General features: G+C 42.7%; 1 protein-coding gene across 2 annotated transcripts; it reads right to left on the bottom strand.

Annotated features, from left to right (window-relative positions):
- Window positions 1-22: 22 nt before the first annotated feature.
- On the bottom strand, window positions 23-22,078 carry LOC110541819 (PHD finger protein 11-like). Of its 2 annotated transcripts, XM_060391110.1 has the most exons (10): window positions 21,843-22,070; window positions 18,055-18,176; window positions 13,051-13,158; window positions 7,691-7,824; window positions 6,902-6,951; window positions 5,606-5,673; window positions 4,616-4,679; window positions 3,935-4,066; window positions 2,481-2,552; window positions 23-669 (listed from the first exon to the last, which is right to left on the bottom strand). In XM_060391110.1, the coding sequence occupies exons 1-10, from the start codon at window positions 21,883-21,885 to the stop codon at window positions 458-460; spliced, it is 1,005 nt and encodes a 334-aa protein (XP_060247093.1). In that variant the 5' UTR covers window positions 21,886-22,070; the 3' UTR covers window positions 23-457. The 2 variants fall into 2 exon arrangements, with proteins under 2 accessions (XP_060247093.1, XP_060247094.1); XM_060391111.1 differs by lacking the exon at window positions 13,051-13,158 and having other exon boundaries at window positions 21,843-22,078.
- Window positions 22,079-24,470: the final 2,392 nt, after the last annotated feature.

The raw sequence follows: 24,470 nt of genomic DNA, 5'->3' as shown, positions 1-24,470 counted from the left end.
AGTAAACAGTCCACACTTCCAGTGTATTTTACAAGCATTTATTGATGTGCTAAGAGTTAGAAATGTGGTAGTGAACAGAAAGCCAGGGTAACAGTGAGCAAGCCACAGGAATGCGTTCTGCTCTATTCTGATGGAGTTATTCATCCTGAGAGGAGGCCTTTATGAGACCTACTGGAGGAGCAGCAGAGGCAGGAGAAGGTTCTAAGATTCCCCAGAAGGCCATGCAAAGGCTCTGGTGTTGCTGCACTTGACTGGGGCGGGTAGGGAAGGTGGGAAGTCTTCCTCGCTGCTTGAGAAAGATGGGGAGCCTGATGCAGTTGACCAAAGGAACCGTTTTTACTGGCAGGAAAAAGCAGGACAAGTGAGATGACAAGAGAGGAGACAGGAAACACCCCATCAGGTATGAAGCATCGATGAGCAGTAGCAGGTCAGAGAGAACTGGGGACCTAAGCGTGTGTCACAGGCTGTCTGATGAGCCTGCACTCATCTCAGCAAACTCCTGCCACTTGAACTGGTGGTCCTCCAAGGATCTTGAAGTAGAACTCGAGTGGTCCTGGTCTACATTTTCTTGAAATGAGCAGAAGGTTTCCTTTAGGTCTATAAGTGCCTCAAGCTGCTGCTTCAGATGTCTCTGCCTTTCTTCATGTTCATAGGCTTTATTCCTTATTACTTTAAAAGAAATAAAAGTGGCTTCAGTTTATGCAGTAATTTGATTAGAAATAATGTACTGTCTCTAGTCTGGACCAATTCAAATAGACACTCCACAGTAATTGTGCCTGAAATGAGAAGACAGAGTGGTCTGAGCAGAAACTGCTCCTTCCACGTCTTTGCTGCCTTTTCCCACTCAGGATGGAACATGGCATTTATCACTTGGTTGTGCACATCTTTATGGTAGAACAAGGTTGCACAGTATTCATTCAGAGACTAGAGCATGTGGCTTGTCTCAGTGACAACTTTTTCATGAGCACATCTCTGGCTCTAAGGATATTTTTTCATCACAGCTTTGGGTATGACTTAGGAACTGAAACGGTTTATTGTAGAAGTCTAGCAAGGTCATTTTGGTTAGGTTTAGATGCCTCGCAATTGCACTTTTAAATTCATAGTCAGAATGACCGCATGCCTGCAGCCAGCTTGAACTCCTGGGCTGCAACGGCTAGAATAGAATGGCGCTGCATAGAGGCTAGCCTTTCCCACTGGTTCTCACGTGGCCCCGATTAGGGTCTTGAGGTGTCCCACAGCATATGCTGTGTGACATGTTCCAGACATGTAACTTTCATACTAACTGTTACATGGAAGTATCATAGGAAATACAAGTTTTTGAAGGCTGGATTTTTAAGCTTTTCTCATTCATAAATACTCTCAAGTGACCTTTAAGGTAATTTTTTTGCTGACTAAAACTGAAGATTGCAGAATTCAAACAGGAATGAGGAAACAGAAAATCAAAATGAGAGGCTGTGTGTGTTGGGGTGACACAGACACTGTCTTCTCCACAGGGAAAACCTGCTGTCCTATTTACTGACAGGCACATCAGTAGCAAAGAACAATAGGGCAGTGTGTTAAGCAATGAGGAGGAGGTCCTCATACCAAGCCTGTGTGAATCTGGCCCCCACCCATGTCCAGAGGTGCAGCACATAGAAGTATTTCATACTGAAAGAGTTCATAAAAAATGCATGCTTCCCACGTTTTTCAACAAGGTTTCACTATGTAGCTTAAGCTGGCAATCCTCCTGCCTCATTTTAAACACTTGGAATTACAGGTATGTACTACAACACCCAACTAAATGCATCACTTTATTGAAAGCCTAGGTCTCCCTATTCCTGTCTGCACACTACCCTTAAGCACACAAAACAACCAAGTCTTTCTTGATTTTTTTTTTTTTTTTTTTGCTTTTTTCATGAGGAATTTTAGAATTCCTCATGAAAAAAAGGAATTATAGTACACACTGCTTCAAGCTAATGAGCTTGAAGACAAACCTTAGGAAAAGAACTTGGCATCTCTTCAAACAAGAGGAGGTAAGCTGCAGGATGGGTCACTGCTGACACCACCTTGCTGCCTGGAGGCAGAGAAGCTGCAGGAAGCCTGAGCTCCAGCCTGTGCCTGTCTATGCATGGGTCAAAATACTCTGCAGTTTTAGAGTCAAAACCTTTGGTTGTTTCTGCCTTGTCAACAGTGTTTCTGTACACAAAAGTACTTGTGGGTCTACCTGGAAAACTAAGTTCTGTAATCGAATCACCTACAAAGAACTGCATTTTCTATAGACTGGGCTGCCTGTCTGTCTATGCATCATCCATGTCTGTATGTGTACAACTCTGTTTTTTGCATGTTTTTCTCCTATTTGTGTTGCGCTGTTTTTGTAATGAACTTTCTTCATTTGATAAAAACTGTCTTCTAGAAGTATGTCCATTGTTTTGTCACCTATCATTTTGATGTGAATGATAAATGTCTAACCCACCCTGTTCATTATTTAATGAGTCACCTACCTTCTTGAAATTTTATTAATGTGTCTTCAAACAATCTACTGGTAAACAGTAAGGTTGCAAACTCTTCATACTCTAGAGGGAGAAGCAGTTGAATGAGTCACACGGGGAGAAACAGAAAATCACCCCCAATATGTAGGCATCACCAGCAGAGGAGGCAGCTCAATGCACAGGCCCAGCAGGGACCCCGTAGAAGCACCAGCTTAATATCTCTGTGCAGCTGGAATTTCTGGGGAGGGAACAGCTGTGTTTCAGGGAGCCCCCAGGTGTTTATGAGGTACCCACAAATTTCAGTTCTTCATCTTGAGAAAATAATAAAATTTTGTAACAAATGGGCTCTTGGAAATGTTTGCTCATAATTTATCTTTTGGTTTTGCCGTAGAGAAAACCCTTTTAAGTCCTGATTTTGCATTGTCCCTTACAGTATTAAGTGCCCAGATTCCCCTAACAAGGAACTATGAAGGTTTTAGCTCCTGCAGGTTACAGGAAGGCACAGGAGCCACACACTTGCACAAGGTGGGCCTTTTTCTCTTCTAGGAGCTCATTCAGACAGAAACTGCTGCTACTGAGGTGATATAAACTAGTCCATGGCCTGGCAAGGTGGCTCAGCAGGTAGGGTGATGGCTCCTACCTGATGACTTAAGTCCATCCCAGAGCCCACGTGGTGGAAGGAGACCTGACTCCTATGACTTGTCCTCTGCCCTGCACGTGTGTGCTGTGGCAGGTGCACAGTGCAATGTTTGAGAAAAGATTTATATGTTTGTGTGAGTATGTGTACATGGACTAGGTGTCTTCAAGCTGATTTATTAAGGAATAGAAATTGAGGAACATCAGAAGTATAACGTAGGGCCTGGTCCCCAGCTCCCACGTTGTGTGGCTTACAACTTCCTGTAACAAAACTAGCTCCAGGAGATCAGAGAGTTCTGTCCTCTGTGGGCACTTGGACTCCGACATCCACCTGCTACACACACACACAAACTCACGCACTTAAAAATAATAAAGGTATGTCTTAAAACAGCCGCTGCAGCAAACAAAACCAGGCAAACTAGCACAACACAGTCTCAGTGATGTCCCATCCATCTGTGTGTACCTCTGGGAAACAACCCTCCAGGCCTCAGTGCATTTTAGCCGCTATGTAAAGAATTTTTAAGATTTATTCATTATTTTGTGTATGAATGAATGACTGCATTTACACATGTGTACCATGTGATTGCCTAGAAAATGCAGAGGAGAGAAGAGGGTGTTGGGCTCCCCACAAACTGGAGCTACAGTTGGGAGCCACTGTGCAGATGCTGGGATCTGACCTTGGGTCCTCTGCAAGAGTCACAAGTGCTCTTGACCACTGTGCTGTCTGTCCAGCCCACAAGGAGTGTTCTGAAAGAACAGGGTAAGGAAGGGAGGGAAGCGTGGGAAGGTGGTGTGTTCTGGTATTCGTTTACATTTAGCCAGTTCAGTACCTGATTCTGAAGCTCTCTCATCAATGAGTCTTCCATGAATTGAATCTATTTTTCCTAGTATCCCTTCAAATAATTCGTTAAGAAGTCCTGCTTCCTTGCATTTCTTTAGAAAAGGAACTCTGAAAATTTCACCTAAGAACAAAGGGTGCATATTTAGTACGAATTGAGCAGTTATTTGCGTGGTGATCACTTTATGCTTTACCAGTTGATGGGTCGGCATACATTTCTGTGCAGCTCAAGAGGTAAATGGTACAAAAGGTGAAAACATTTCTCTGCTTTACGAATTAATGTGACTTTGTAACATTTAATTTCAAATGTTTGAGATGACAGCCCCTCATTTTGGTCACAGATACTGTGTTGGAAGGGCATTCCCGTTATAGAACAAGAGCCACCTGTCACCCTGAGTGTAGCACACCACTGGGTTCAGCCATCAGGCAAAAAGACCTGCCTTTTTAATGTGTCTCCTCAGACAGAGAAGAAAGGGGCCCTTCTAGCTCAACTTTGATAGGGGATGGGTTCTAGTAGAGTGCATAAGCATAATGAAGCCGTATGTTCTTGTTGGTACCCGAATCCCTGAGGAATAAAGACCAAAGCATGATACTAGGTTTAAATTATACGGGTCAATGGATTTATAACTATGTGGAGGTCACCATGGTTGTACAACCCTCACTGAGAACAAACCTGTGGTGCTGAGGAGCTTTTCTGTTATGTAGATTTTGGATCCACCGAATTTCATCTTTGTTGGCTAGAAGAGAAAAGCAAGATTATAAAGACTTTTCATGTTGGCCTGGAATACCACATTAAATAAACATGTTTTGCTACATAATTAAATATATTAATCAAATAATGACAAAAATATATTAGACAAACGTTTTTTAAAGTGTGGTCTTGATAAACACCTGGATATAAATGGTACTCTCAAATAGCTGAGACCTATGAGGTATGCTGTTTGTGGCTTGAAAAACAACTCTTGTATAAACAATAAGAGGAAAAAAGTTTGCTGTCTTATAATAATTTAGTTTCTAGGATATGATAGAAATCCTGTTTCAATTTCTCCAAAATCTTTTGCCTTTAATATCTACTAGTCCAGAAAATTGTAAGTTAGAAATTAGGTCAGGTGCTGAAGAGATGGCTCAGCTAGGTTAAGAGCTCTGACTGCTCTTCCAGAGGACCTGGGTTCAAATCCCAGCACCTACAGGGCAGTTCACAATTGTTTGTATCTCTAAGATGTGACACCCTCAAAACATTCATGCCAAACACCAATGCCCATGAAATTAGGTCACTGAAGACCGTGGAGCAGGGAAACACTTGCTAAGAATGAATACTTTTCTGTACTCTCGGGCTGTTTAGGACCAAGTAACCTGTAGGGGCAGATGTTTTCACTAGTGTGGTGCCAAGGGATGCTTGATAGAAGCTGCAGGAATGAAGCCACTCCCATCCCCTGAGCTTCTGGCCTCATGACACTCTCTAGATGATCTAAGCACTTTCTGATTGCAGGAGTCTCCCCAAGATCCCACCCTAAGAGGAGCTCCAGCTCCATCCAGGTAGAGAACACACGTGAAGGATAACGTACAAATGCCAACTCCTCCAGTGATTTGAAAAGTAGGAGTCTCTGGCATTCAGAATTCTAAGGACTTTATGTGAAGAAATTAGATCTATAAGTCAAATTACCTGTGCAGGAGCACCTGATAAGAAGCGTTTCTTCCTTCCTTTCTTTCTCTTCACCCTTGGGTAGTAGGCTAAAATAGAAACCATTTAAAAGTTAGAATGTAGGCTGGAGAGATGGCTCAGAGGTTAGGAGTGCCGGCTGCTCCTCCAGAGGTCCTGAGTTCAATTCCCAGCAGCCATGGTAGCTCCCAACCATCTAGAGTGAGATCTGACACCTTCTGGCATGCAGGTGTACATGCAGCAGAACACTGTATACACAATAAATAAATAAATGTTTAAAAAAAAAAGTTAGAATGTATAAAAGCAAAAAAAAAAAAACTTCCAGGTGGTTGTGTTGCATGACTTTAATCCCAGCATTTGAGAGGCAGAGGCAGAAGGATCTCTGAGTTCACGGACAGCCTGGTCTAGAGAGTGAGTTCCAGAACAACCAGGGCTACATAAACCCTGTCTCAAATATGTGTATGTATCAAATGACTAATATTTGCAAAAATGAAAATATCTGCTAAGTTGTTACAAAACCGGCTGACTGGGCAAAGTCTGACCTAAGCATGTGCAACTTACAACAGAGGGTTTATTTTAATTATAGGCTCAAAAGCAGACATGAAATTGAAAAACAGAAGATTGTATTTCATTAAACAGAAGAGTCAACTCAGGCCATAGGTGATGGCTGAAAGGTGCCAGAATAACACGTTTCACATATCAGGCTGATGTGCTGTCTCTAATGCTTGCAGAGATTTGCAGCCCTCTTCTCCTGGTCTAGAGTGGGGTTTTAAAGATAATTAGCCAGCGCTTGCTTATCCAGAGATTTATATTCTTTAACCCAGTGATTTTTTTCTCAAAGCCATCATACTTAACAGTATAGTTATAAAGTGGAACAAAGTTTTATAGAGAATAATTCTGTTTTGATATAGTATCTAACTATATAGCCCAGGCTAGCTTTGAACTAACTCGTGTGTGTGTGTGTGTGTGTGTGTGTGTGTGTCAGTGTGTCAGTGTATACACAAATTATCATCATTCCCTGTCGGCATACAGTGATGAGAAGCAACTGCAAATGGTACTTTCCTATGAGTTAAAAACTATTGACTATGGCTAGGGAAGGCTCAGTGGTTAAGAGCACTTGCTGCTCTTCCAGGAGAACCAGGTTTGGTTCCAAGCACCACATGGTAGCTCACGACCATCTATAACATACAGTATCCACACAAACAGGTGCACAGAAGAAATCACAACTGAAAAAGAAATGCATCATTTCATGTTTAATCTAAATAATTAACTTTCTTTAAACCCGTTTTAGAAACTTACTACTTGGAGCGGGCTCTTCTTGTTCTGGAGCATGCTGTTCACAAAATAACCTGGAAATACAGAATTTCAAAGAATCACTGAATGTTTTAACTTGTAGAGATCCACCTGCCTCTGCCTCCCCAGTGCTGAGCTTAAAGGCACTACAGTGACTAAAGTATTTATTTTGTAAAAGAAATGTATTTAAGTCTGTGTAAAAGTATTAACCCACATCCAGTGTGGGTGAGCCTGGCCATTATCTTTGTATGTGACAACCTGAGTTCTACATCTGCTTCAAATACAGGAAGCAGAGAGCTCATTCCCACAAGGTGAGAATATAGACACACATGACACAGTGGATGTGTAAATCAAGGAAGTTTCTTCTGTTGCAAAAAAGAGCAGGCTTGAACTGCACCTTTGCAACAATCAACCGTGGCCTGAGTTGACTCTTCAATGAAACACAGTTGGTGTTTTTGGTTTGTTTGTTTGTTTTTTCCATTTTACATCTGTTTTGAGCTTATAACCAAAATTAACCCTTTGTTGTAAGTTACACATGCTTAAGTCATGTATGGTGCCATTACAAGTGAGGCTCTCCCAGGAAGAAGAGAGTGCAGAGAAAGTTTAGAAAGTCAAACAAGCCCTTGTGTAGTTCTTCTTCCTGTCAAGGGCAGACATGCTGTGAAGCTGAGTTCCTGATGGGTGTCCCATAAGAACTGTTCTCCAGTGAAAACCATTTGCATAAACTAAGCTTGAGAAGTGTGTCACAATCTAACCAGCCCCCCTCCACCATGTAGTTTAAAGCTATTTGATTACTTGTAGGTTCCGTGAACTCCATCAACTTGCAGAACTGCCTTGTCCTTCTTGCCACAGAGTAAGTGATATTTCTTGGCACAGGATGCTACATCACATCCCACGGTGGCTCCTTTCTTTTTACAAAGTGAGCATTTCTACAGAAGAATAGATCACACTGACTAAGTACCTGTTTCTTTGCTAAACAGGATGTCATTAAATGTTATTTAAGCCACCAACCCTGCATTTTTGTCCTGGCTATCACTGGTGTGTCCCAGCCTCCATGCCCACACTAAATATGACTTAGATTGGATAACTCATGAGGAAGTTTGAGGAAAACTGTAGCCAGCTGGAACAGAAGACCTGCCACACACAGTTGCATCATGATCTATGTAAATATATATATATAGAGAGAGAGAGTAGATGGTTTGCAAAAACAGTTTTTCCTTTTTAATAGAGATTTCTTAAAAGCAAAGATGGCAGGTAGTTTTCTATCTCTAGGCTGGTAGTTCATTGGGGAACTTTGAGCCTCAAGGCCATAGGAGCTCCTTGAGCTGTTACTAAGAGATGTGTGGTCTCAGCTGGCACTTGTTACGACTTCTTTTTAGACAGTCCTGTCTGGGATGGTGGTTCCTGCTCTACAGTAGTGCTGATGAAGAGAATATAACATGAAAAGGACAACTAAACATTAAAAACACAACTGAAAATATCATATTTCTTTGTCCTTTGTTTTTCTTTTTCTATCTGGATTTATATAGAGGTGGTGTAGACATGGTCAGGTACTGTGTTGTTTTATTTCCCTATCTGGTTTTATATAGAGGTGGTGTAGACGTGGTTAGGGTTGTGTTGTTTTATTTCCCTATCTGGTTTTATATAGAGGTGGTGTAGATGTGGTTAGGGTTGTGTTGTTTTATTTCCCTATCTGGATTTATATAAAGGTGGTGTGGACATGGTTAGGGTTGTGTTGTTTTATTTCCCTATCTGGATTTATATAAAGGTGGTGTGGACATGGTTAGGGTTGTGTTGTTTTATTTCCCTATCTGGATTTATATAAAGGTGGTGTAGACGTGGTTAGGGTTGTGTTGTTTTATTTCCCTATCTGGTTTTATGTAGACGTGGTTAGGGTTGTGTGGCTCCAGGAAGCCTTTTGAGCAGTACTAGAGTCTCATGCTATGATGAGGGGCAAGCCAAGCCATGGACCAAGGATGACTGACACCATCCTCTGGATGAATAAGGTACAAGCACAATGAGGCCACTCTATAAAGCAAGAGACAGCACTCAGGGAATCTCAGGTAAGGATACCATGACAATACGTAAGGACACACACAAGGAAAATTTAAATGTAGGTGTAAAAGAAGATTAAGACATATATAGAGGACTAAACCAAAGCATGCAAGTGAGGTTATTTAACTGTGGAGGAGCAATGCAGCTGCAAGTGCAGGAAAAACATGATCCTGCTACCTCACGGTACACCAGCTGACAGTGCTGCAGTGAGGGTTAGTCTTCCAAGAGGAGAGGACCGCAACTGAGGAAATGCCCCTGGAAGACCAGGCTGTGGGTAAGCCTGTGGGCATTTACTAGATAAATGAAGGCGGGCCCAGCCTGTGGAAGGTACAGCCATCCTTTGCTGGTGGTCCTGGGTTCTATAAGACATAAAGGAGAGTAAACCAGAGAGTAAACCATGGGGAGCAAACCAGTAAGCATCACTCCTCCATGGCCTCTGCATCAGTTGCCGCCTGCAGGGTCCTGCCCTGTTTTGAGTTCCTATCCTGACTTCACTCAGTATGGACTATGAGGTACAAGTGTAAACCGGATAAACCCTTTCCTCCCCAACTTGCTTTAGTACTGGTGTTTCACCAGAGTAATGACATCCATAACTAAGACAGTTCCCTTGCGAAATTTCTTACCTTTCTTTTCCACACTTTGAAAGTGTTCAAAGTGCTCTACGAGGAGACTTCGTGTGAGGATAGGGCTGATCCCTCCTACAGCACATACACAGCTGTTCTGTTACTCCCTGGCCTCTCTGCCCATGTAGTCTGTACTAAGCATTTGTCCAGATTCCAAGGTTCCAGAAACACTTGTCAGTGAGAGGGTATTCCTCACTTTACATGACTTCTCATTCTTTTCTCTGTTATGCTTCCCTTCTAATGCATCGCAGAGTTTCCAATTATGAAAGTCTATGAAAACTCTCAAGTATAACAACCTCTTTCTCAGTATTCTGTTTACTTAACTGTCTTCATTCTGCATGAGGGTGTTTAGCTCAACCCATCTCCAAACAGTATCTGGACAGCTGGAGCTCATTAATCTCAGTGTTGCTATAATGTTCTTGTGGAATGTATACAATTTACCCTTGATCATTCAGATGCCGATTTCTCTGCCCCACTATCTGGTTTCAATCCAGACACTGCATTGTGATGCTTAGAATAAGCATCACCTGTCTCAAGTTTGTATAAAAATGCTACCATTTGTTCTCTGTATTGCCAATAAAAACAACCAGCCAATGGTGAGCAATGGAGAGAGTAGGGTGGGACATCCTGGTCCACAGGGAAGGAGAAAGGTGAGTGGGAGGATAGATCCTAGAAGAATGGACTACGAGACATCAGGAGAAATAAATTGGACCTAAGATTTGACTAAAAAGCAAGTATAATGTGGAAAATCTGAATGGGAGAAAGCTATGTAGGCTTGGGGGTTTAGAATGGAGTAATTATTGCCCAGCATTGGGCTCTATGTTAATTAAATAAATCATAGTCTCTGTGTGATGATTCGGGTATACAGCTGTAGTAGGAATAACCGCTGTTTAACCAAAAGATAAGTCAATATTAAATATTAATAATCATTAACACCTCAGGGGGGAAAAACAATAGTGGGGTGGTAGATTTGGGGACTTCCCCTTGTGAAAGGAGGGCCCCCAGGCTCCTGAGGAGTCCAGTTGTTCCCAAGGATCATATATCTGAGAAGAGCCATGGGAAAGTCCCTGAGAACTATTCCAAGACCATTACCACCTGTCAGAGAAGGGCTTCTACAGGAACAACCAGCTTCCTTCCCAGGGCTCTTCCTGCACCCCCAAGAATTCCAAGAGGCAACAGAATTTACCAGCCAATGCCAGAGACAACCAGATAGCTAAAGGCCAACATAAAAACAATCAGCAAAAGCCAGAGCAATATGGCATCCCCAGAGCCCGATTATCCCACTGCAAGCAATCCTGGATACCATAACACAACTGAAATACAAGAAAATGACATTAAATATTTGCTTATGAAAATTATAATGAAGGAAGCAAATAAAATCCTTTAATAAATACAGGAAAATACAGTCAAACAGTTTAGAGAAGAAATGAATAAATCAAATACAGGAAAATACAAACACTTGAAGGAAATCTATAAAATGGTTCAAGATCTGAAGATAGAAGCAAAGAAAGCACAAACTGAGTAAATCCTGGACAGGGAAAACTTAGGAAAGAAAACAGGAACTAAAGGGGTAAACATCACCAATAGAATACAAGAGATGGAAGAAAGCATCTCAGGTAGAGAAGACACAATGGAAGAAAGTTATGCATCTGCCAAAGAAAATGTTAAATCTAAAAAATTCCTGACAGGAAATATCTAAGAAATCAAAACACCATGAAAAGATGAAACCTAAGAATAATAGGAATAGAAGAAAGAAAAGATTCCCAGCTCAAAGGCTCAGAAAATATTTTCAACAAAATCATAGAGAAAATTTCCCCAATTAAAAAAAAAAAAGATATACGTATAAGCCTGTAAGCATATAGGAGGCCTACAGAACACCAAATGGATTAGACCAGAAAAGGAAGTTCCCCCACTAAATGTATACAACAAAGAAAAATATTAAAAGCTCCAAGGGGAAAAGGCCAAGAAACATAATGGCAACCCTATCCGATCACACCTGACTTTTCAGCAGACACCCTTTAGCCAGAAGGACTGGGGCAGATGTCTTGCAAACCCTAAGAGACAACAGATGCCAGTCTAGACTACTATACTCAGAAAAACTTGCAATCACCATAAATGGAAAAAGAGGTATTCGATGACAGAACCAAATTCAAACAATATCTATGCCAAACCTAGCCCTACAGAAGATACTAAAAGGAAACTCCCACTGAGAAAGTTAGTTACACCCAAGAAAACACAGGATATAAATAACTTGACCACATCAAAACCAAAAGTAGACAAGCACACAAACACACTACCACAACCAACATCAAACTAAAAGGAACTAAGAGTCACTGGTCATTAATTGCTCTCAACATCAGTGGACTCAACTCTCCAATAAAAAGACATGGACTAACAGAATGGGTGTGTAAACAGGACCCATCATTCTGCTGCATACAAGAAACATACCTCAGGCACAAAGAAATTACCTGAGAGTAAAGGGGTGGAAAAAGGTTTTCTAAGCAAATGGACCCAAGAAGGAACCTGGAGAAGTCATTCTAATATCTAATAAAATAGATTTTCAACCAAAATTAGTCAAAAGAGATGAGGAAGGAAAATTTCACTAAGATGACTTCTCAATTCTGAACATCTATGCTCCAAATTCAAGGGCACCCACATTTGTATAAACAACAACAAAACCCATTAATAAAGATTAAACCACACATCAATCCCCACACATTAACAATGGGAGACTTCGGCACCCCGCTTTCGCCAAAGGACAGGTCAAGGAAACAGAAACTAAACAGAAATAATGACACTAACAGTGATAACACTCCAACAACTGGTGCAGAAAAACGTGGCCACAGTAGACATTCAGAAGGCATCTTCCTCCATGTGAAGCATGAACCCTGGATTCTGCTTGCTGCCTTCACCTTTGTGGCAGCAAGAGGACCAGCCATCTGCTTTGGGGCAGGAGGGCAGAAGGAAGCATCTAGATGGTGCTGTTGAGCTGCCCAAGTTGGCATTTGCTCTGGTGAAATGGCAGTAAGGACTTGATAAAGCCTGTCTGATGGGAGTGTTTTCCCTCAGACAGAAGCATCTTGAGCCTGCTTTCCTGGGGTGTGGGATAGTCGGTTGTAACCAGATAGTGCTCGGCTGAGGTAGTTTCTCACAGTCCTCCAGCTCTCTTGGATGTTGCTCTAACTTTGCTTTACCAATACACTTTTTAAGTAAGAGATTTGTGTTTACTTTTGTGTATGTGTGTCTGAGAGAGTATGTAAGTACAGGTGCTTGTGGCTGGCAGACAGCATGTCAGATGCCCTGGATGTGGACTTACAAGCAGTTGTGAGTTGCCATTTGATTGCTGAGAACCAAACTCGGGTCTTCTGGGAGGGCAGCAAGCATTCTTAACCTCTGAACCATCTTTCTAGACCTGCCCCCACAATAGACTGTCCTTCAAATGTAGCCCCCAAGAATGATAAAAACATGTCAACTTACCAATCTGTTTCCTCTCTTGATCTCTTTATTTACTGATTTCACATCAAAGTTTCTACCTGTATTACTCTGATCATGAGTCTCACATTCCACCAGTCCTGATGAATACAGCTGCAGGTTGGAGAAAAAATACAGAGCTGACATGAAGCAGGAGTGCAAAGAGTGGGCAATGGCTCACAGCCTTGGCCCCTTTGTAGGTAGATGAGCAGACAGGAACCATGTAACTTCTGTGAGTGATCTCAGTCTGCAGACTTGGGTTGTACATTGTAACTATCTCCATGGACTCTCTGGACCCAGGCAGACAAAGGCTGTGACACCACTGTTCTCTAGCTTAGGAATGTACAGCAGGCTCTAGTGAGGACTACAGCCATGCAGGCAGAGAAGTCAAAGCAAGGGCCAGAGGCCCTTCCTGATGGCTTTCCTGGCCTCACTTCTTAACCTCAAGAACTATGTCTCTACAATCTACTGCAACCCTTCCCTTTTGCTGAGACAGGGTCTCACTGTAGCCTGGCTGGCCTGGGATGCACTCACACAGGTCCAGCTGTCTGTGCTGCCCGGTGCTGGGACTAAAGGCATCCACTGCACACCTTGCACTTAGGATGTTTTTAAAGATAGGCTCTTGCTATCCATCCCAGCTGCCTGGACCTTGGCCTCTTGCTCAGCCTGTGAGCACTGGAAATGCAGGTGTGACCACAGCTAGCCAGAATCCCCTTGTGTGCCTTAACTGTGACCAGTTTCTTTACTCTTCAGAGTTTTAGGGATGGAGAGATGGCCCAGTGGTTCAGCACATGAACACTGCTTGTCAAGTGTCCAGAGAACCTGTATTCAGCTCCCAGCACACAGGTCAAACTGACTGCATGTTAAAATCTTTTTACGTTGTAATAAGTTTGTGTCTGAGAGAGAGAGAGAGAGAGAGAGAGAGAGAGAGAGAGAGAGTAATGTGTGTGTATGCCTAGGACAGAGATTTGCTTTGACTGTCTTTTTCTACTGCTCTTTAGCCTTTTTTTCTAAGACTTTTGTTAATGACTATGAATATTTTGCCTGTATTGCATGTATGTTCACCACATGTGCACTGGTTCAAGCACAGGTCAGAAGAAGGTATTGGATCCCTGGAACTGGAGTTATGAATGGTTATGAGCTCACCTCTGGGAGCTGGGAACAAAACCTGGGTCCTCTGCAAGACCAGCTAAACCACTGATCCATCTCTACAGCTCCTCTACTTTATTTTGTGAGATAGTCTCTCCCTGAACATGGAGAGCTCACAAATTTAGCTCAATTGGCTGGCCAGCAAGCTCCTAGCATCCTCCTGTCTGTGTTCCCCAACATGAGATTACAGACACACAGAGCAGTGTCCAGCTTTTTGCACGGGTCAGGTCCTCGTGTTCTTGTTTCCAGCACTTTACTAATTGAGCCACCTGCTCTCTTGCTCCAGAAAGGTGAACTTTCAGGTAGGTGAATCACATGACACCTAAACAATCTGCCTGCCTTTAATAGAAGGTTCATGTCAGATGAACTCAAAAAAAGCAAAGAGCATGAAAAACATTAGAAAAGATTTGTGGCACATAGGGAGATTTTGTATGAAGAATTAGAAATCAGTGATAATGTTAATACTTGCATATAGATGTCATTGAACAACTTTGGGAGTTAGTTCTCTCATTCCACCTCATTTTGAAGGTAGAGTTGTTATGTTTCTGCTGCTCTGCTCCAGTTGCAAGCTTAGCGCATTAATATGTTGTACTTTATCGGGATTGAAAGTTACTCTCTGAAAGATGCTGAGAGGGAACAGGTGGGCAAATAAGGTGGCCCGTCAAGAAAAATCACTTGCTGCCCCCTGCTGACCTGAGGCTAGCACTGCCTCTCACATCATGGAGGGGAGAACTGACTCCTGAAAGTTATCCTCTGACCTCACCTGCATGCTGTGCTACATGCTTACAGACATAAACAGATGCAATTTTAAAAAGGTGAGCCAGAAAATAGGAAAAAACACAAAATGTGAATCTCATCAGAGGCTTGTCTCTAGAATGCAGGAAAACCTTACAACTCAATAAGACAACTCAACTTGACATGGACAAAGGGTAGGAGCCAGAGAAAAGCCTCAGCGAGTAAAGGCATTTGCTGAGCAAGCCTGACAATATGAGCTCAATTCCTGAAAGCCCTGTAGAAGGCGAGAGCTGTGGCTCACGTCACGCATAGGTAGTCCTGGGATCCTGTAAAGGCAGAGGACACAGTCAGAAGCCCGTGTCTGCAGCACGGTAGCAGGAATGAGACTACCCAACAAGAAGGTGGAAGGAGAGCACCAGCTCCTGAGAGAGCTGTCTTCTGACCTCCACACGCAAGCTGTGGCACCATGTGTTCACACACAGACAAACCTTATTACTACTATTATTATTATTATTATTATTATTACTATTATTATTATTATTGGTCAACAAGGGTTGAGGTTGTCGCTCAATGATAAAGCATTTCCTTATTATTTTCAGGTATTGGATTTGATCCCCAGCATCACCAAAAAGCAAGGGAGGAGCATAAATTCAAATGGATACTTCGAAGTGGTAAAAGATACCCACAATAACTAACCCTCACACAAATTAAAATCATGGAGCTACCAGCATGCAAGCACCCAATAGACTGGGCTTGAAGTGATAAACATTTAGATGTTAAATATACACTTGCTTTACAATGGTAAATTCTTTTAGTTGTTTGCCCAAGAATAAAAGCACATAAAAAACAAAGGGTCATACACAGATGTTCGTCACAAGTTTGCTAGCACCTCAGACTGGAAAGAATTCATGTGTTGGTGGACAGATGAATAGAGTGTGACATATCCATTTAATAAGATAATATTAAACAAGGAAGCAAATACTGATACATCCACTTGCTATTCTCAAGGGACCTCCTTTGGAGTGCTCAAAGTCTCCTATAGAAGGGTGTTACATAAGTATGGAGCCTGTCCTGGCTAGTTTTATGTCAACTTGACTCAAGCTAGAGCTATCTGAAAACAGGGAACCTCAACTGGGAAAACACCTGTATTAGAACTGGCAATAGAATTATATTTAAAAATAAAAAATAGAACTGGCAATAGGACACTTCCATAACTAGGAATTAATGTGGGAGTGTCCATCCCTTTGTAGGTGGTGCCATCCCTGGACTGGTGGTCCTGTGTTCTAAAAGAAAGCAGAGAACCGTAAGAACAAACCAATAAACAGCACTTTCCATGGCTTCTGCATTAACTCCCACATCCAGGTTCCTGCCCTGTTTGAGTTCCAGTTCTGAATTTTTTTCTGCGATGAACAGCGATATGCAAGTGCTGCCAAATAAACCCTTTCCTCCCCAGTTTGCATTTTGGTCATGGTGTTTTGTCACAGCAGCAGAAACCCTCATTGAGAGACAGCCTCTGCATGCTTAAATCTCTGAGATAACGCAGTGTAAATGCTATGGAAATGTCTGCTATAATTGTTAAGACAGCACAGTAAAAAAAAAAAGTAAGTGTATATTCAGTACAAGTTTTTTTTTTTTTTTTTTTTTTTTTTTTTTCTGAATATTTTGGCTGAGTACATAGACGTAGAATCCAAAGAGGGACAAATGCACACACAGCAGAGGAGAATCTCCAAAACACCACATAACATTGGAATCCACACACTAGAGTCCATGCTACAGCAGCCCTGTCATGTGATCTCTGAGAAAAGATAATCCAGAGGGACTTGGATTAGGTGGGGCTGACTGCAAGGAGACACGGGGGAATGTTCTGGGGTCCCGGGAGCTCTCTGAATAGTGATAGTGATCACATGGGGGCAAGCATGTCTCACAACTCAACTGTACACTGTAGTCAGCTGCATTTTTAATGAAATGTGTATCAATAAAGTTTACTAAAACCATTGGCCAGTTAGAAGTCCATCAGAAAAGATTTAACAACAGGAAAAAATGTAAGTACACAACAGTTTAAAGGAAAAGGCTTAAGGGATGAAAGCTTCCTGCAACCCATGTGCTTCAACCCTTTGTCGTGTTGTTAGGATAACAGGTGAAAGCTCAAGTTTGGGGAGTAGGTGGTACTGTAGACACAGTGCCAATGTCTGGTTGTGATGGTTAAATTGTACTATGTGAGAAAGGTCCCTAGAGATACACACTCAATGCACAGGACAGATGATACATGGTTTTAACAGATGTGGCAGCTGGCTGGGGTAGCACATACCCTTAGTCTTGCACTCAGGAGGCAGAGGTAGGTGGATCTCTTGTGAGTTTGAGGACAGCTTGGTGTACATATTGAATTCCATCTTGGCTAGCCATGGAGTCCTTGTCTCAAAACACAAAAACAAACCAAGACAAAACCTGAAATAAAGTATCCAGCCCTGGTGGTGGCGAGAAGATTAAAAATAAACTTGAAATATCATTGAAATAACTGAAGATAATTTTTAAACTTTTAATATGCCAATTTTTAATAAAAATAAGGAAAATATAACAACTGGTAGAATTGGTAAAAGTACATGCAAGTTTAGATAGAACATTAAAAACGTACATACTGGTAGAAGTAAGCCAAGGCTGTCTGTTTTAACTGTTCTTAATTATTAGTATGAAAATTCAATAAACAGAAGCAATAATTTAAGTGCTCTTAAACTTGTAGCTAGGGTGGTGGCTCAGGGGGTAGAGTATCTTTGAGGTGAAATGACTCATTTAGGTGTTCTGTCTTGGCTTTTGTTTTGTTTGTTTAAGGTTCTTTCTGTATAACCCTGGCTGTCCTTTAATTCACTCTGTAGACCAGGGTGGCCTTGAACTCACAGATCCTCCTAGCTGTGCTTCTAGAATGCTGGGATTATAGGCGTGGGCACCACCTACTGGCCGTGTTTGGCTTTTTATTCTTTATCTTATGTATGTTGTGGCGCATGTGTTCCAGGTGCCCTCGCAGTCCAGATCAAAAAGCTTCACATAACCTGGGACAGGGGTGATGGGTGGGTGAGGCACCGTGCGGGAATGGAACTTGGGTCCTCTAGAAGATACTTATAAGTGACTTACCAAACAATTTTCATGAGCAGCTATCTTCTCTGATGGTGCAATGTATATCACACTCCACTCATGGCCTTCAGGGCAGAGGGCACACGTCCATTTTTCCATCTTTTCTGTAACCTGACTGACACCTATAAATAACATCAAGGTTAAGAACAGAAAACCATTTTGTGGCAATTTTAAAGAAGATAGAGTCTTAACTCCTGGAAAAAAACAACAAATCAGCAATCTAAGTGGGGAAAATAGCATTTCTTGTGTGGTACAGCCAGTGTTCAGTGTTCTAGACCAGTGCTATCCACAGAAAAGGAACAAGCCACAAAGGTGGACTGTGGTGTCACTCAAAACTTTCTAAGAGTCCTACGGAAATGCATAAAATACACAAAGCAATTCTCTGATGACTCCTGAGAGCTGCACTTCTCTATGGGCAGAGATGAGACTTTAGAGTCAAGATTGATACAGTGTCTATGTATCAAAAATAGTAGTAGTAGGCTTAGTTCAGGGTTCCAGTGCTCCTTATCATGGGTTCTTGGTCAAATTTAAAGTGCCAGGTATGTGTTTCCTCCTGCTGGGCTTTAATGCAATTAGAAATCAGTTGGTTACCCCTCTAATATTTGTGTCACTACTGTACATATGAACATATCCTCCCATGCGGGTTGTTTACAGCTGTGTAACATTGATTACTTTTCTTCTCCAACAGTCTACATGGCACCTTCCAGTATCACAAAAGCTAGCCAACAGGGAAGACCTTTCTGGCAATTGCTTAAATTCTGTGTGTCCTGTGACTAAAAAGTGTGCTGTCCTTAGTTCTCAAATAGTCAAAATGCAGAGAATAACTGTCTGTGGAATGCTCAGCCATGAGACAATTAAAATCACCCCCACTCTCCTCATGGCTCAGGGAACATTGCAGAAGAAGGGATGGAAACATTTTAAGATCCATAGAAACAGTATCTTCTAGACATAACAGAAATGCTATAATCATAAACTCAGAGCAGCTGTGTTTGAAGCTGTGGTTCCCTGCAAAAGGTTTGTGTAAGATCAAACCAGTTAAAATTCTAGTTGACGTGGTTGGGTAGAAGGTAGAGAAGCAGGACTCAGTAGCATCTACCCCTAACTGAGAAGATCTTGTCAGTTGATGGTTTGTAGGGGAGCGAGTGTTAGATTTCCTTTAGGGTGTGGCCCCTGTTAGTTTTACCATACTTCAGGGGTTGGCCACACACAGGGGTATGTGGTCAGCACAATCTGGAGATAGTAAAGCAGTCCAGATGGAGAACAGACCAAAGGAAGATTTGTGAAACCAAGGCAAAAGACTGTCAGCAAGGGAGGAGTGTGATGAAGATCCCAATAGATGTAGCAGAATGCCTCATGTCTGGACCAAAGGCTCAGATGTACAAAAATGGCAATGCTATACAACCTCCTCCTCCTAATACATTATTAGGCTTAATGTAATTTCAACCCAAATTCCAATGTTAAAGAATTTGAAAAAACAATTATTAGGAACACTCCATGGGCACAGATAGTGAGGACACTTTGGAGAAAATGAGACAGGGCCTCATACCTGCTTGATGGTTCATGGAACCACTTGGGCAGATGGCTAGATGAAGATGTCAAAGAACAGACAATACAGGCACAAGTGGGTCACACTTCACATTTTTTAATTCATTGGATGACACAGTGGTGCTTGCATTTCTTCCCTAGCAGCAATGCCCAAGCCCAATTTTTCTATTGAATTATTAGTCTTACTGATTTACAAGAGCTTGTCACTTGTTCACAATGTTATCACTTTGTTATTCAATCAAAGTTTGGTAAGAGCAGGACCCCTGGTATCCTCCTCTGGCCTCTGCACACACAGCAGTGCGCACACATACATAATATATAAATATCAAAAGTCTATGTCTTCTATGTGACAGTAAAACTACAGTTTCTACTCTTAGGTAAGAGGGATCTACTTAGAAAACTAGATAACACTTGTTTCTATAATATTAATGTGGAGTTTATTTTTAAGTACACGGTGAGCATATAATTTGTCATAATGTTTAGACATGGTTATTTTTGGTTCTGTAGCTTCTATTTTGCTCCACTGACCTCCTATTAATATTATGCTTACTTATTTCATTAAAACAATTATATGAGTCGTTTGCCAACATGTATGTGGGCACCACAGGAGTGCCGAGTGCCAATGGAGGCTAGGAAAGGGCACAGGATCCCATGGAACTGGAGTTGCAGATGTTATGTGCCATTCCATGGGCCCTGGGAACCCAACCTGGGTTCTCCACAAGAGCATCCAGTGCTCTTCCCTGCAGAGCCATCTTTCAGGCCAACTATTCAATCTATTCAATAGAAAAACATCAGAATAATAGTTCTTTTGAGGACCATCCCATATTACTTTTCTGGAACATGGGCTGGAGCCTCATCTCTCCTGCTTCTCACCCTGCACTCCACACATGGATTACTGCATGAAATAGTTGACCAGATGGCTCATGGTGTCATGTGTTTGATTTCTGCCATCCTCTCTGCCTGGAACAACATTTCACTTTTTCTATGTATAAAATAGGAGCTAGAGAGAAAGAATTTTTACTGTTCTTCCTGAGGACCCACATTGTGTCCCCAGCACTCTTGTTGGGAAAGCTTACAAACAATTGTAACTCCAGTTCCACGATCTCCACACACATGGGCACACACATTAAATACACACATACATACGTACCGGGAATTACAATGATTGCTCAATAGTCAGGAGCTCTGGTTGCTCTCAAAATGACCCAGGCTTCCTTCCTAGCAGCTATATGGTGACCTAAAACCATCCCTAACTCTAGTTCCAGGAGGAAATAATATATTATGTTCTTATAAACAGCTCAGGCATCAAGTACATGTGTGGTACTCAACATTTACGCAGGCAAGCTAATCATACACAAAATAAATCTCAAAAAGTACTAGTTGGGAGGGAGGGTTGCAGGCTGGAAAAGACCACTAGTCTCTAACAGTTTGGCTGTAAACATCTCTACCAAGTGAGTGAGGATCATTATCATTAGTATTGCCTGGATTAAGTATCCTCAATGGAAGCTGCTGTGCTGAAACTAGCGCCTTCACGTGGGCAGCGATCATTGCAGTCACTCGGGATTGAAAGGGTTGAAAGGCTTGGCGTCAGTGCCTTCCCACTGTGTCTGTCTTTTCCTGCTTTAACCTTAGGGTCAGATTGCTACTGGAGAGACGGGATTGGGGGCACTGTACTTGCTTGGCATCATGAGATTTTGTTTTATTGCTTCATTCCTCTATTATTTGTTTCCTGTCCCAGAGAGGACTTCATTTGTCTTTTAGAGTTCATATTTTTCTAGGAATATTCCAGGAACCTGACAAAATCCTGCATCTCCCTGCCCTTAAGATAAGAGAAAACCGTTTCAAGGAGTCTGACCCTGAAACATGAGCCTGCACAACTCGAGCTTCTCCGAAACTGATGGCTGTTTGCAACCTCCCTTCTTCAATCTGGTCCTGGGGATTCTCCAATTTCCCCAAAGTGGGGCCTCCTTTCCAGGCTGCCAGCAGCCACAATAAAGTCTACCCTCCCTTCCCAACAGCTTGTATTCAGTATTAACCTTAAAGTACAGAACTCCCAGTCCTGGGAAGCGAGGACGCAAGAGAATGGAACTAGCCAGCCCAGCAGTTTTAAGTTCCTGAAGTCCCCAGCGCCTAAGCTCTCCCAGCTGCTTAAGTCCAGCTCTGCCCTCAGCAGTGCCCCCGCAGTCTCCCTGAGAGAAAGTGGGGTGTGGCACCTTCCTCTTGGCCATCACCCAAGTACTCACCATTAGGGACTGGGCCGTCGGACGCTGATATCTCTTGTGCCATCACTGGGCATCTGCACTCCAGGAAGTGACACTCTTAAGTTTCTTGTTTCTGATTTCTACTTTCTAGTTTCGTTTCTCTAAATCTGGGCGGGGCTGGAAGCAGCAGCCTGGAAGGAAGTCCAAGATTGGTTGCAGATTTTCAACTCTGAATAGTCGTCTAAAAAGTTTTCCAGTTTGGTTTCTCTGCCGGTGTGATGAACAGCATGGCCCAATGTAACTCACCGGAGGAAAGGGTTTATTTGGCTAACCGGTTAGTCATCATCCAGGGGAAACAGGGAAGGAAGGAGCAGCAATGCTTTCTGGCTTGCTTCCCTTGGCTCTCTAAACCTGCTGTGCAGCACAACCCACAGCCACCTGCTCAGTGGTGGTGCTGCCCACAGTGGCCTGTGCCTTCCTCCATCAACTAGCAACCAGGAAAATGCCCCACAGGCCAATCTGGCGGAGGCAAGTCTGTTGTTCCTCTTCCAGGTGTGTCAGGCACAACCACAGTAGCCCTCAAACAGCTTAAGAGAAACCTCACCAGGCTCCACTACCTGCCTGAGCTCAGCTGAAGGAAGAAAAGGTCTCCACTTCTGAAAATTCAACCACACCCTCTGGCCTATACAGGAGCATCTTTAACCAACTCAAAATGAACAGGTCCTAGACCCCTCTGCCAGTAAGGAGTCTTTATTCAGCACCATGGGCTACAAAGCACCACAGAAATGCAGAGATTTCAGACCCTGTGACAAAATTATTGATAGAGGCACCAACATACAGAAATTCTTATTTTAAAAGTTCAGTGCTTTGCTGGGAATCAAATATAAACTCCAGGAAGGCCTGCACTCTGAGAGGATGAAGTACAGACTGGGCCTAGCAGAAGGAAGGACAACTAAAGAAGACAATGTGCACAGCCTGGGCAAAATGAAAGGTCCTAGCACAGGATGACAAGTGCCTGGGGTTGGTCCTGGAGAAGTCCTTTCTCACTCTTCAGTAAGAGTAGATGAAGACTTGTGATTCTGAGGAAAGCCTCTAACTTCAAAGATAAAGCCAGGGGAGGTGTGCGGTGGGGGGACACAAGTGGGAGGACAGAGGCCTTGAAGGGAAATATCACATGACTGCACGTGTATGCATTTACACACACATACTCATTGAAATGGTATACTAAGCTTTTATTGCACATTATTTTGTGTGTGCTCCAGTGTGTGCGCATATGTGCCATGACACACACGGCACACTTCAGCTTACAGCACAACCCACAGCCTTCAAAGAATTACTTCAGCTTGCAGTAATTCTTTCCTATCACGTGGGTCCCAGTTTCTGAGGTCAGGCTGTCATGCTTGGCAGAGTGTGCCTTTATCTGCTCAGCCATCAATTTGGCCCACAGCTAATATCTTAAAAGACAAACAACTATTACAGCCATGGACCAAAACAGAATTCTTTCAAGCATTCTCCCTGGGCATGGTGGCTCACACCTTTAACTTTAGGACCTGGGAGACAGAGTCAGGGTCATCTCTATCTGGTCTAAGGCCAGGGCTAAATAGTGAGACCCTGCCTCAAACAAACAACAAAAGAATCCTCAGAGAAGAAAAAAAAAAACACTCTTACACATCAAAGTAACAGGGGCTGGAGACATGGATAAGTAGGTAGAGCGCTGGCTGTATAGACACAAGGATCTGAGTTCTCCACTCCTCAGCCCTCCATAAAGTCATGAGTGGGGTGAGCACCAGTAATCTCAGGACCTCAGGGGACAGGGGCAGGCGGACCACTGGGCGTGCTAGCCACCCAGTCTAGGTGAGATGACAAGCTAGGTTCAGTGCAGACTGTCTCAAGGGGACAAGAAGAAGTTTGATAAGGTAGAATATCCCATGACCATACTCACTTAAAACAATTAAAAAAAAAAAAAAGACCAGAAAAATACAGTGCAATACATAGGCAGACACAGGTTCAGTCAGAAAATGGAAGACACAGGGAACATGAAAGTAGAAACTGAATCTGGACTCACTCGCAGTAAAATGATTCGAGGGCAAGTGCTTTTATTTCTTGCCTTTAATGTGACATCTATGTGTTATCAGCAACTCACATTACTTCCTAATGTGCCTGTCTAATAAACACAGTAGCCAACAGCCCTTTAATTGGTCATAAGGCCTGCTCAACAAGAAGGAGATCATTCTTGGTCCTGAAATCTAGCCAAGTACTTAGGTATAGCAAAGTCATGGATCTTGTAGGAGAACTCACAACTACCACCTTACTAAACCAGCACAATCCCCTAACCGCATTATAAGTATGTGTTCTTGTACCCATAGATAAGTATGGCTCTTGCCCTTCATCAAAGAAAAATCTCTGCGAAAACAGACGGAGACTTACAGAAAACCACAGCTGAGCAAAATGCAGTGCAGAGCCCAGCCCCAAGTAATACACCAACACATCTCCCACACCCAAGCATCAGTGAGAAGGAGGCAGAAAGACTGCAGGAGTCACAGGAAGTCTGCTGTGAGACTGTGTCTATAGAAATGACAGAGAAGCTACAGCCACGAAGTCTCACCAACACCGCTGCCTAATCATGAACTGAACATGGATGACACCCAAAATCATGCTAACATAGAAGTC

The sequence above is a fragment of the Meriones unguiculatus genome, chromosome 9 (assembly GCF_030254825.1).
Source record: "Meriones unguiculatus strain TT.TT164.6M chromosome 9, Bangor_MerUng_6.1, whole genome shotgun sequence".
In the NCBI taxonomy this organism is placed as follows: Eukaryota; Metazoa; Chordata; class Mammalia; order Rodentia; family Muridae; genus Meriones; species Meriones unguiculatus.
This window is presented reverse-complemented; position numbering and strand designations above follow the sequence as displayed.

Coding starts and splice junctions, on each gene's coding strand:
- LOC110541819 (XM_060391110.1), bottom strand. CDS start 21,885: ATGGCACAAGAGATATCAGCGTCCGACGGCCCAGTCCCTAATG. Junction 4,067..4,615: donor AAAGCTCCTCAGCACCACAG/GTTTGTTCTCAG, acceptor CTTTGTTCTTAG/GTGAAATTTTCAGAGTTCCT. Junction 670..2,480: donor ATTAATAAAATTTCAAGAAG/GTAGGTGACTCA, acceptor TTTCTTTTAAAG/TAATAAGGAATAAAGCCTAT.